Here is a 13,039-nt window from a genome sequence, read left to right as displayed (position 1 = left end):
CGTTGCTAACCATCCCATGTTCCAGTCCCATGGCCAGCCCCTCTCACCGGAGCTCTGTGCTATCAGCAATGGAGATGGCTGGTTTCCGAAGAGCACTGCTACAGGCCTGGCTGTTGCTGCCATGGGAAGGAGGGAAAGAATGAGAACCCATAAGGGCTCTTTACTCACTGTGTTCCCACTGATCATACACACAAACATGAGTACCTGCCATTCCCTGGCTATGCAGCTATAAAGAAATTGGTTTAAGCTAAAGGAGCCCATAGAACTCCTCTGGCACCTCAGCGAACTCTTATTGCTGGTGAAGATGGGCAAGGGCAAGGGTAAGGGCAAGGCCTGCAATATTCATTCCTCTTGTAATCCCCACTGAGGCTAGTACTGTGCTGGATGCAAAACAGAGGCTAAATAACACTTGATGAAAAATAAACAGATCTCACCCTACCTAAAACTCCTGGGTTATAGACATGAGACAAAAAGAGGGTTCAATATAGCAATAGGAGCAGATAAGGCCACCTCCAGAGCTATATAACCCATGAGGGAAAGAATTGGCCACATGAGAGGAATTTTGGTCCTGTACCTCTTGGGTCATGTTCTCAGCCAGAAGAATTTCCCTCATGGATTCCAGAGTCAGGCTGAGCTGAGAAGGTGTTTGGATAAAAAGGTGACCCGCCCAAAATAGGCCCCTGAAGCCCAGGATTGAAGCTGTAAATGGGGCAGAAGCAGCTGATGAGCCCAACCTCAGGGAGGAGAACAGACTATCAGAGAGCATGGCTGAACGGAGGGGAACTGTCAGTGTGAGCTTTGGACTGAGATGTGAATAGACCCAGCTCTGCATGGAGGTCTGCACAGTAAGGGAACCAGCACGGGACATGAGGCACCCTTCAAGGAAAGGGGGTGTCTAGGCCAGCCCTCCCCTAAGGCTTCTCACTCGATTTCCATGTGGAGTAGCTCCAAGAAGGCCGAGAAGGTCCCCATCTGATAGAGCAGGAAGCAGTTGTACCTGGACCAGTGTAGCACATCGACCTCTGAATCACATTCCCCAAAAGTGCCTAAAGGACCAGACAGTGCCAAAGGGGTTGAGGGGGACAGTGTATCCCAGTTCTTTTCACCCTGCCCCATGATCTTAGGACCATATTCCAACACCCTGCCCAACAATAAGGCTGACAAATGTAGGGCAAGGGCCCCCCAGAACTTCCCAGAATGAGGCAGGGGAGAGGAAAGGCAGACTCCAGGGTTAGATCCAAATGTGCTCATCAATGACCTCTCTTAAGTTTGAGCTCCCTGAGAAGTAGATCCAGAGATGAAAATTCAAGTACAAGTAGTTTATTTAGGTGTTGATCCCAGAAATCATCAGTAGAGAAGAGGGGGAGGGAGTGAGAGAGGGAAGAGATGGCAGCCAAGAGCTCAGTCCCAGGAGGGGGTAAGATCTGGGAAACAGTATGAAACACACAACTCAGAATCATGCTACCCAAGACCGGTGAGGTAGTCAGGCTATTCATCCACTAACTCCTGTCACTGATGAGTGCTGCCGGAGCAGGGGAGCACATTAATTCCCTAGCGCCCCTGGCTGCCCTATGTGGGCTGCAGAGAAAGCCCTCAGGCAAAAAGATGAAGGTACTGGCATCTGAGAGTTGGTCATAGCACCCGACCCAATGGGTATGGCTGAGTACTGTCTTGTTTGCGATGATCTTCCCTTCATACAGTATCTACTCTCTTTCCTCTCTATTTATGATTTTTATACTTTTTTAGCTCCCAACTAGTCAGTTTTGCCAACAATCCTCTTATTTATAATCCCTGGGTTTATTTTTACTATTCCAGCCAGACTATGTCATTTCTCTTTCCAACATCTGGTAATAGGTCTCTTCTGGAAAGTTTTCCTCAATTAATTTCATTGAGTTCTGATAATCTCCAAATTACAGCATCCACTCCTGCTGCTATGTTGGCTTGAACCTTCTAAATGCAAACAAGCAACAATGCAGAGGGTCCACGTGTGCATCTGTGGCATGCCCCTGCCTTCCCTCAGGGTCAGGGCCAGGCTACAGATGATAAAAAAAATCAGCCTCCATGCTCATCTGGTAGCACATCGTCAGCTCTGGCTATGCTGATCCTCTTGCTAGTCTCCAATACAATTATAGCCCAGGTTAAGGAAAAGAGAACCCATAAGAAATCCTGATATGCCTGGTAAGATAAAGGTTGATTCCAAGGGATCTAGAACAGTACCTACTACCATCACCACATCTTCTTCATAAGCACCAGGTTATTCCTAGCACACGATAAGATCTGTCCTTGAAAGGCAGGAACCTTGTCTTGGCCAGATAGCTGAGGTGGTTAGAGCATTGTCCTCATATGCCAAGGTTGTGGGTTCAATCCCTGATCAGGGCACATACAGGAATCAACCAATGAATGTATAAATAAGTGGAACAACAAATAAACGGTGCTCTCTTTCCCTTCCTCTTTTTCTCCCTTCCTCTCTAAAAATTAATAAATAAAAATTAAAAACAAAAGGAAAGGCAGGGCCTTTACTTTTCCCAGCATGACTTGCTTCATCCTATTCCTGATAGCACCATTTCTCTCCCTAATCTCCACCCTTCTGAAGTTGGCAAAGGTAGTCACTCACCTTGGGCCAGGTAGAGAACAGCCCGGGCTACCTTCAGTCGCCGCTCCCTACTGACCACCTCCAGCCGGTCCAGGAGTCCCATCACATAGGCCTTCTGGGCATCTTCCTCCAACTCCAGCCACTCCTTGCCCTGCACTGGGGACAGAAGGCCGTATGGATTTAGTGTCAGCTGCTGCCTCCCCTTCCTGGAAAACCTCCTGATAGCATATCCACCTCTGATCTCAGCCCCCTACAAACTCTCCTCTTCAAAAGCTTTTCTTATTTAGCAGAGAAAAAAATAAGAAATGGGAAAAGACTTAAAAAGTTCTTGCCTGAACCCACTCTGCAGCCTCATCTTCTTCTACATCCCCTCTATCCTCCACACACAGCTGATATTGTCCTATCTCTCTGCCTTTCTTCAAGGTGTTCCTTCTGCCTTCTTACATATGTAATTCCTATGCATCATTCAAGATCAAACACAGAATTACCTCTTTCTCACTAATGCTCCAGCCAGAAGTTCTGTCTCCGCAGACACTTTTTACTTGTCTTATGACACCATTTCCTCTTGGCCTGAGCTACTTTTGTGATATATACTTCTCCCTTTGCTACCTAACCATAATCCCTTGGAAGACACTGCAAATTCACCTTCACCCCTGCCTCCCATCTCTCTGGCATAAAACAAGTACTCACCACACAACTGTTGAGTTGAAAACTGAATTGCCACTGAGCAAGTAAGGGAATAGTGTGGACACATGAACTTATTATTAGATGCTATTGAGAGTGGAGCAGGGACTGAACATTGAGGCCAAGGACTAGTCTAGGCACAGGGTTCTACCAGGCAGCAGGCCACCAGCCCAGCCCCACCTCCCCATGCCTCTGCCCTTCTTGGCCCTTTACATCAGGGAAAGGGACCTAGCTCAGGCTTCTCTTGCTTCCACTCCAAGGCCTTTCCACTTGAGATACAGGAAACTCTGTCTCATATGCAAGAGGGATAGAGAAGTTAAATGGTTATGGAGAGGATGAAGAAGTTTTTTCATATATTTCAAAACATATTCTAAGTTTTTTCTAGATAAGGCAGGGGTATTATGGAGAAAAAAAGCAGGTCTCTTTGAATAAGGGTCTGGGATCACCTTGAGTCTTGAAATCTTCTTCAAAGCACCTCCTGTTAGTGGTGAATTCCAGGTTTTCAGTGTAGCTATACAATTCTGTGGCAGGAAAGATAGGACAGAGTCACAAACATTCAACAGGCCCTTACAGAAGGGGTCTGGAATAGAGAGAGTGGCATAAAAGAGGTAAAGCTTCCAATACATTCCTGTGTCCAATTCAATCCAGAGCCAGCTTCCTCCCTTTTGGAGCAGTTAAAAATAGCCACTTCTGTCCCTGGGTGATTAAACCATCAAACCTGTCCTCCTCCTGCCAGCTGGCTGGTGCCGCAGTGAAGGCAGACTTTGACATTTGGTGAGGGACAGGAGGGCTGGAGCAGAGAGGGCTTAATGTTATCACTTCTGGTTCTTAGGGCTGCAACCCCTTCTGCTGGTCGGCCCAGACTGGGACAACCCTGTCTCTAGGGAAGAGGAGGGCAACACAACTCTTGAAATTTAGAGGCGACATCTTTGTGCTATTCAAGGAGCCAGGGTGAGGGTTGGAGAATATGTGTTAGATGGCTCTTTGGGGTTGGAGCCAGTACTCCCTGCTCAGTTTCCTTGAAGGGTATAGAAGTTTAGGTTCCTGCCACAGCTGCTGGGGCAGAGACAGCATCAAACCACATAGAGAAGTTCTGGTTACCAAAGGGCTGCCTGTATTAAGGAAAATCTAACTTTGTTGACAATAGTTTCTCAATACAAAATGCAGAGCTTATGAGAAATAAAATGGCCTTTCCCCCTCTAAACACACACACACACACACACACACACTCTCTCTCTCTCTCTCTCTCTCCAGGCAGTTATACCAGTACCCTCATCTTACAGAGGATAAAAATGGAAGTCAAGAAATCAAACAGGTGATAAAACATATATCTGTTCTATAACTGAGACCCTTGCTGGAAATTTAACTAGGTCACAGATAATTCATAAGGCAAAAGAAATTCACGTATGTTTAGCCAGTTGTCTAATGAGGTTGAGGACCACCTTGTATGGAAGCCAGGGCTTTTGAGTCCTGAGTTCCAGAATCCTGGAGTGACTAGAAGGAAGACCCATCTCTGAATCTTTTAAGTTTTTCAGTCATTATTGGGTAGTGTGTGTGTGTGTGTGTGTGTGTGTCTGTGTATATATATTATGTCTCACAAACCCAGTCAGAAAAGGGAGCACTCTCCTAGGTACTGAACTTTGTTTTCGTTTTCAAATTTTAGTTCATGAGCTACATAGATACATATAGACTATATATAAAACACCTGTTTATCTTCTACCCAGATTAAACAAATATTAACACTTGTCTGTTTATTTTAGACATCTAAAGTTCCCTCTTCCTCTCCAGGCTATCTTATTTCCCCCTCTCTAATGTAAGCACTATAATAAAATTGGTGTGTATGCTTCACATGCCTATTTTTATTCTTTTACTACATACGTATGTGCCTGCAAACATATGATATTGTTGCTTTAAGTTTTTTATCCAAGCAGCATCTACCACATTGTCTAAATTATTTTTTCTTAGAAACCTTTTTTATTATTTGTCTTTCAATAGGTTTCTTACAAGAACAAGCAGCATGATGAACACATCCATCCACTTGACACTGCTCTCAAACAAGTATGCTACTGGACTTCCTAGAAACAGAAACATCTTTTTCTTTTTTAAGATTTTATTTATTTATTTTTTAGAGAGGGGGAAGGTAGGGAGAAAGTGAGGGAGAGAAACAGCAACATGGGAGAGATACATCGTTTGGTAACCACAACTGGGGACCTGGCCTGCAACCCAGTATGTGCCCGACCAGGAATCAAACTGGCGACCCTTTGGTTCGCAGGCTGGCACTCAATCCACTGAGCCGCACCAGCCAGGGCTAAAAACATCTTTTAGACTCATGTGTTTAAGGAGTTTGATGCATGTATGAATTATTCTGTCATTATTTCTTTTCTCCCCTCAACATTATGTTTTTACTATTTATTGACATTGAAACATATTGATATAGATCAATTATTTTAGTGGCTATATATTGGTATACTACAGTTTATCCATTCCTTTATTAAGCTGTTTTCCATTTTCCACAACAGCTGTAATAAACATCTCTGTACATGTTTTCTGGAGCCCAAATGCTTTTTTTTTTAAGTGTACATCCAGATCGTCGGGTCATGATATGTATGCATCTTCAACTTAGCTAGATATGACCAAACTGCTTCCCAATTTTATACTCTGCTCCCTCAAGTCGTGTATAAACGTACTCATTTCTCTGCACTCTCACCAACCCTAGGCTTTTAAATTTTGCAATTTGATTAATGTAAAATAACCTCATTACTTTAATTTGATTTTCCACATTTACTAATGTAGCTGAACATCTTTTCACATATTTATTGACCATATGGTTTTCTACTTTATGAATTCCTATTCATATTCTTTGACCACTCCTCTTTTGACCACTTCCCCACTGGGTTGTTCTTTCCTCTTCCTCTCCCTTTCTCTTTTCTCTCTTTTCTCTTCTCTTTCCTCCTTCTCCCCACAGGCACATTCTGGATTCTAATCTTTTGTTGGTTATTAAACTTAGCTCTCTATTTCTGTCACTCATCACAAAAATTTATTCCCTGTGCCTATCCACAAGAAATTAAAAAAAAACATGTCTCTTTTCTTTGAGAAAGCATGTCTCAAAGTGTCACTTCCATGTGACAGAATATTTAACTTTCACACCATCTCCACCCAAAGCTCATTTATTAATAACTGGCATTCACAGTACGTGTAACATGGAGTTCCTTAATGTGAGGATATCACATTTAGCCTAAGCTAAAAATCCAGAGAAAAGCAGCCTAGCACAGCTCCACTATGATGACATGACCAGCCTTGCTCAGCTGGCCAGTTCTCTATAATTTTTCTTCAGACATTGCTGAGATTTATTTAAAGGGCAGGTGTTAGGGGAAGGCAGCAAGATGAAAGCAGAAGAGAAAAGGAGAGAGAGAGTGGCAGAAAGAAGGTGACATGCAAAGATACGGGTGAATATGGGAAGAGAAAGGGAGGAGAAATAGGAGAAGGTGGAGAGAAAATAGATTTGAGAGTGCACCAGAAGAGAATAAGGGTGAACAGAAAAGAGTGAAAGACTGAAAGAACAGAGACTAGCACAGCCAAGGAATTATTCACAGAAAGAAATGTGAAAGCAAACACAGAGATATTTACCACTGCAGGGCGGAGAGAAGAGGGAATGTGGAGAATAGCCTTTGTTCTATAGCTACTTACTGAGAACAGACTAGCTGCCAAGGGAGATGACAAGCCCCTTCCCTCTCCCTCCTGGCCATCTTCCACTCTCTGTAGACTCGTCGGCCTCATACCTGACAACTCTGCCGCATGCCCGTCTGCATCTCCATACTCAAATTCCAGAGTGGGGCAGTCCACAGAGCCCTGTAATGGAGAAATCTTTGTGGTAATTTGGGGAAAGGGTTGACAAAAGAAGATTATACCTCGTTTCATCCTCTTCTTCTCTTGAAGGCCAAGGTTAGATCAGGGAGGCAGCTGGAAGAGTCCCATCTGTGTTTTACACCTAAAAGGCAACCTCCTACAGGCCAAAATTTGAGGCTCAGTGCAGGGTGGGGCTGAAGATTCCTATACAATATCCGAAACTCTGGGTAAAGGGCCAGGATCGTGAACAGATATGAAAGCTACAATCTGTGCCCATATCTGATCTACACAAACCCAAACCAAAAGAGCATCTAGCTGATCTCTAGAAAAACGAGATGGACAAAAACAAGAGGTGAACTGTATTCTAACTTCAGCTCTGTCATTAACCCACTGTATAATTCTGGGCAAATCTCATTTTGTAGATCATAATTCCTCATCTGTAAAAAGAGGTCCTTTAGCTCTAATGCTCCACAACTTTAGGATTAGCAAATAAGGCAGCATTTCTACTTTAAGTTGTCTTAAAGACTAGATTTCCTATGATGGTATATAAATTATTTTAACATAATCCACTAAACTCTTAAAGCATTTTGGGGTATTTTTTTACCAGTATATTTTAATACATTAGTTTTTAAAATTTTGAATCTCAGCTCTGTGACATACTCTGTCACATATTATGTGATCTTGAGCAAGATACTTAACTCCTCAGTGTGGTATTAAAAAATATATATATTTGGTCTCTGCCCCACTCTCCTCCCATTTCTGGCATAGAACTCCTAAAACCTCTGGAATTTCTTAAGTGATAGGAGTGTCTGTTATTGACAAGGAGCGCTCTCAAGATACTTGAGTTTAAGCTAACGAGGTGACTCACTTGAGCCCAAAGAGTTTCAAAGGAGGGGCTGGCCCTACCTCCAGGGAGGGGAGGAGACTGGAGATTGAGTTCAGTCCCAAGAACAGTGGTTTAATCAACCATGCTCAGGTAATGAAACTCCACATAAAAATCATGAAACAAGAGGTGTGGGCACATCAATGTGCAAGGATGGTGATGCCCTTAAGAGGGCATGGAAGCTCTGCACCACCTTGCCCCCATACCTTATCCTATGCCCCTCTTTATTTGACTATTCCTAAATTGTATCCTTTATAATAAAATTGTAATCATAAGTATAGCACTCTTCTGAGTTCTGTGAGTCCTTCTAGTGAATTATCAAACCTGAGGAGGGTGTTACGGTAACCCTTGAATTTGTTGTTGTCTGGGCAAAAGTGCAGGTAGCCTGGGGACCCCACTTGTGGCTGCTGTCTGAAGTGGGGGGCAGTGTTGTGGCTTGAGACCTTAATGTGTGGGGGCTGAGCTACCTACAGGTAGTGTCAGAACTAAATTAAATTGGTGTCAGGAAATTGTTGGGCAACAACATGCTCAGTATTTTCATCTGTAAAATGAGGATAATTCATAGTGTCATTGTAAGGACTAAATGAGTTAACATGGGAAAAACACTTAGCACATCACCAAGCACTTGGCAGAAATATGTAGGTGGTTATTCTACTTTGATTTTTACTTACTCTACTTACAGTTTTAATATTATATGATAAAAGATTTTTCTCATATTACTAGGACAATTACTTTAAACAGTCAAGTGGACAGATATATAGCTGTCTGTTTACTTAACCTGTTCTGTACTGTAAACATTTAAGTTGTTTTTAATTTTTCTTTATGCAAGAAGGTGTAATACACTTATGATTTTTTTTATATCTAGCATCTTTCCTAAGGATAGATTTTTATAAAAGAAATTAATGCATCAAACTTTATAAATATTTGTATGGCTCTTTGTACATGACAAGCTGTTTTCCAAAACTACTTTGTCAGTTTATACTGCCAACAATGCAAATAATGTTGAAATCCACTATAGCAAGAATTTTTCCAAACTTCTCAATTACAGAGACTGCGGGAAAAAAAACAGGTAGAGGGTGGGGAATGACATAAGCTTGTTGTTTTAGTCTAATAAGGACTTAAAAACACTTAAAAAATATATTTTTAAAAAAGAAAGAACAATTTAATACCCCCCAAATGGAAAGGACTCATTAAAAGTAGGGTTCTTCAAACATTTTTGGCTATATGTACACTTTACATCATGTCCTAACACACACACACACACACACACAGACTGGAACAAAAGTTTTAACAAAATATATTTGCCATTACTATATGTGATGCACATACAGTAATGTTTTCTATTACTCTATTTTTTAAAAAATATGGGTCTCAACTCAACCCTTACAGTTTAAAAAACACTTGTTTTAAATTGCATACATCCTTTAATGTATTGAACTATATTTTATGAAAAACTCACTTAAATGCCCTGAATTTTCATCATTTTGCCACAAACTTTGTCAAGGACTTTGGGAACCAATTAAACCAGGGGATCTGGTTGAAAGAGGCCTGAGGTGGATCCTTTGGTAGGTTAAGAATCTTTTTATTAAGCAAACTGTTATAATCTAGCTTCGTTTTTAGGTTGGGAGAGGGCAGGTCAATAGTGCCACTATGAACAGTGATGTATGTAGGAGGCTCTCTTGACTTGTGCCAAGTAATTCTCTTTTAGTAATTCTTTAGAGCCCCTAGCGAGGAAAGAAAGCCATATCTCCTGAGGACTACCTTCCATAGGAAAGCAAGAGGGAGGGAAGGAAAAGCAGATGGTCATCTGAGCCTGGCACCTGGGTGTTGTGGTGATAGTGGGTATGCTGACAGGTAGAAGCAGCTCTCCTGCTGCTGTGTAAGGCAGAGGAAAGCTATTCTTTCCAGCCAGCCTTTTGGCAGGCAATGAGGCCAGATAGAGAGGATCACTGCAGTTGTTCATTTGCAAGCAGGAAAAGTGCAGCTGCAGACAATCAGGGGGTAAACTGCGGCGGAGGTGGAAAGCTCTGAGTCTCTGCATACTGAACTCACTGGCAAAGGTAAAGCAGGGGGTTGGCCAAAAAGTTTGTTTAGTTTTTTCTGTAAAATAAAAGACACATTTTTCATTTTCACCAGTAACATTACTGACTTGGATATTTTGAGCATGTTGGCTATCTCCCGCTATTGGCTTGTAGAGGGCAGAGGCCAGGGGTGCCGCTCAACATCTTCCAATGCATAAGACAGCCCCACAGCAAAGAGCTAACTGGCCAAAATGTCAGTAGTACCAAGAAACTTCGCAAACCACTTTTGACACATTCCCTCAGTCATAGCACCTTCTCTATACACTGCACAAATCTTTTTTTTGCATTTTTACCTTTCTTGAAATAATAAAGCATAATATGCCAAAAATGTTGTGTATTTTCTTCCATCTTCAATATTAAAATGGCTGCACAAAAATTCACCAATTTTGATTTTGTTTTAATGCATGCTGATATGACAACTGTCACGATACAATCTAACAAAATTGTTTCGAATGAAGTTCAAGACAATTAAGCACTGCTAGAGCCATGGTATGGAAAAAAACTAAACAAACTTTCTGGCCAACCTAATATGATCAGAGCCTTTTCCTGAAGGAAGACTTGACAGGTAGGGACAAGACCTCTGACATCAGGGGGAGTTTTAATTCCCTCAAAGAACACATCACTCTGAAACTATTTTATTTATTAGCATATTGTCTGTCTCTCCACTCCCAGTAGAATGTTAGCTCCACAGGGCAAAGATGCTATCTTGTTCACAGCTGTATTCCTAGCACCTGAACCAGTGCTGGGCTTATAGAATGACTATCCATCTCCCTGACTAAAAAAACCACATTTGTGTAAGAACAATGTCTCTATGGGGGAAGGAAGCAAAGGGTGCCCTAAAAATCCAGATTGGCACTGAGCAGTAGGGAAGGTGATGTGATGAATAGAACGCTGGTGTGATTTGGGGCTAGTCTTTTCACCTCCTCCACTTCTCTCTTTTTTAAAAAACAGGATGGCTTCCTATTCTGCCTGTATCAAAAGGGAAAACATACATGAAATCCCTGTGGAAACTGTGAGATACTATTCAAGTGGGAAATCGCGGACTGGGATGCCTAAGACCTGGCCTCCAGTACCAGCTCGCTGCCTTAATGACTATGATATACAATACTAAGAGCTATTCTGAACTGACCCAATTCGTGCACTGTGCCTGCACTGAATTAAACATTTTACAGTGTCATCTCACTCTGACTTTATTACAGCCTTCAGAGACAGACACTATTAACCTCATTTTACAAATGAAGAAACTGGAGTTTCTAGAGATTTGGAAATTTGCCAACAGACACAGAGAGTAAATGGTAGGGCTGGGATTCAAAACCTGGTCTGGCTGACTCCAAAGCTTGGTGTTCCTGGCCACTGAGCCAGATGCATGGTCCTGGGCAAGTTACTTCGGTCTCTTTTACTTCTGTAAAAAAAAAAAAAAAAGAAGAGCTAAACCCAGATGATCTCTACAGACCCTTCTACACCTGACATTTTGTGATCTATTCTGGTCCCTGTTCAGATCCAATGTACTCTGGGCCAGTTGATGGAGACTGGCTGGAGGAGGGGAGTGGAGGAGTGATGATAATCCAATCCTTTCATCCTCCTGGTTAGGATTTTTTTTTTTTTTTTTCCAAAAGAGGAAGCGACCCAAACATTCATACTCCTATGTGTGGGTTTGTATCCTGGGACAATTCCATCTACCCACTCCTCTACTGCCCCCGCCTGAATCCTGTCTCATTAACCCTTCTAGGTAGGGGTCCTGATGTTGGTGGAAAGCACTCCCTATAGAGCCTGCCAGCACACGCGGGAACGGGGAAGGGCAGAAGGCAAAGGCACAGCTGGACAGACTCGCGGAGCCTTAGTGCGGCGGGGCGGCTGCCCCCCCACGCCCGCTCCTCTTTACTGCGGCGGAGCTCAGGTCTCCCACCCCTCACGCCAGTCACTCAAGCTCTTCGCGTCTGTTTGCTGCTCTGTAAATCGAAGATACGAATTCCCACTTCAAGGAGCTGCAGCGATTAGTCAGATAAATATTTGAAAACTATCTGGTACGCTCGATACCGCGCTACAGCTCCCGCAGCAGAGGCCAGAGAGCTAGAAAGCCCCCGACCTGCTCGAGGCAGGAGACGGATGAAGAGGCATTAGGAGCGGTAGAGCCCAGAGTCCAGACTGCGGCGCATGGACCCCGCAGGCGCCTGCTCCCAGGGGCGGCTCGGGGCACGTCGGAGGAGGGGGAGCCTCAGAGCCGGGGAGGGGGACCGGGGCAAATGACCTCAGCCACCGCTTCCAGTCCCCGGGAGGTCCCGGCCCCAACATAAGCTCTCCGGGGTCCTCACCTCCGACTCCCGCCGCTGGTTTCTGAACGCTTCCCGGCCCTTAGGCGACGCCTGCTTCCCTTTGCTGCCGCCGTTGCCGTTGCCGTTGCCGTTTCCATTGGCGTGCGGGCTCCCGGCCCCCGGCGCCGCTGGGCCCTCCATGCGGCTCCGGTCAGCGACTCCCCTCAGCTGCTCAGCGCTCTATGCCCGAGGCGACCCTGCCGCCCCGCGCAGCCAGCTAGGCCCCGCCCCCTCCACAGCTATTGGCTGTGACCGCTATCCGCAGCCCCGCCCCACGACGTGATTGGCCGTTCGACCGCTTGGAGCGGGACTTGGAAGAGGTGGGGGCTCATTCAATGGATTCCACCCCCCCTATTTTTTTCAGTCCTGCGGCGTTGCTGGTGGTGGTAGACTCCTGGGTTGGTTCCCAGCTCTACCTCCCGAATACTGGGCCCTCAGTATGCACCCCCTCCCAAATAGCGACCTTTTCGGGGAGCTCTAGTCTCCGCCTCCTGCTCCATTGCAGTCTCCGCTTCCCCATTACTTCAGACCTCTGCCCCCAAATCCCGGTTCCTACACACGTCCCAAATCCCGCTTCCGTCGCAGGGAAGGGATGGCACCGCCAGGTGGCCAGGCACACCGCAGGAAACCAGGGACTCGT

At 44.4% G+C, this 13,039-nt stretch overlaps 1 protein-coding gene across 1 annotated transcript in view; it reads right to left on the bottom strand.

The window, feature by feature from the left end:
- The window catches only part of STRIP2 (striatin interacting protein 2), a 40,623-nt gene extending 28,041 nt beyond the window's left edge, over positions 1 to 12,582 (bottom strand). Inside the window, exons 1-6 of the mRNA XM_090287504.1 lie at positions 12,400 to 12,582; positions 7,057 to 7,126; positions 3,724 to 3,798; positions 2,615 to 2,749; positions 926 to 1,046; positions 48 to 116 (exon numbers count right to left, since the gene is read on the bottom strand). Of these exons, the coding sequence (XP_090143630.1) occupies positions 48 to 116; positions 926 to 1,046; positions 2,615 to 2,749; positions 3,724 to 3,798; positions 7,057 to 7,126; positions 12,400 to 12,540 (611 nt within the window). The 5' untranslated portion in view covers positions 12,541 to 12,582. The remainder of the gene's footprint in view (positions 1 to 47; positions 117 to 925; positions 1,047 to 2,614; positions 2,750 to 3,723; positions 3,799 to 7,056; positions 7,127 to 12,399) is intronic.
- Positions 12,583 to 13,039: the final 457 nt, after the last annotated feature.

This window comes from Furipterus horrens, unplaced genomic scaffold (genome assembly GCF_987537825.1).
Source record: "Furipterus horrens unplaced genomic scaffold, mFurHor1.1.pri manual_scaffold_9, whole genome shotgun sequence".
NCBI lineage: Eukaryota > Metazoa > Chordata > Mammalia > Chiroptera > Furipteridae > Furipterus > Furipterus horrens.
This window is presented reverse-complemented; position numbering and strand designations above follow the sequence as displayed.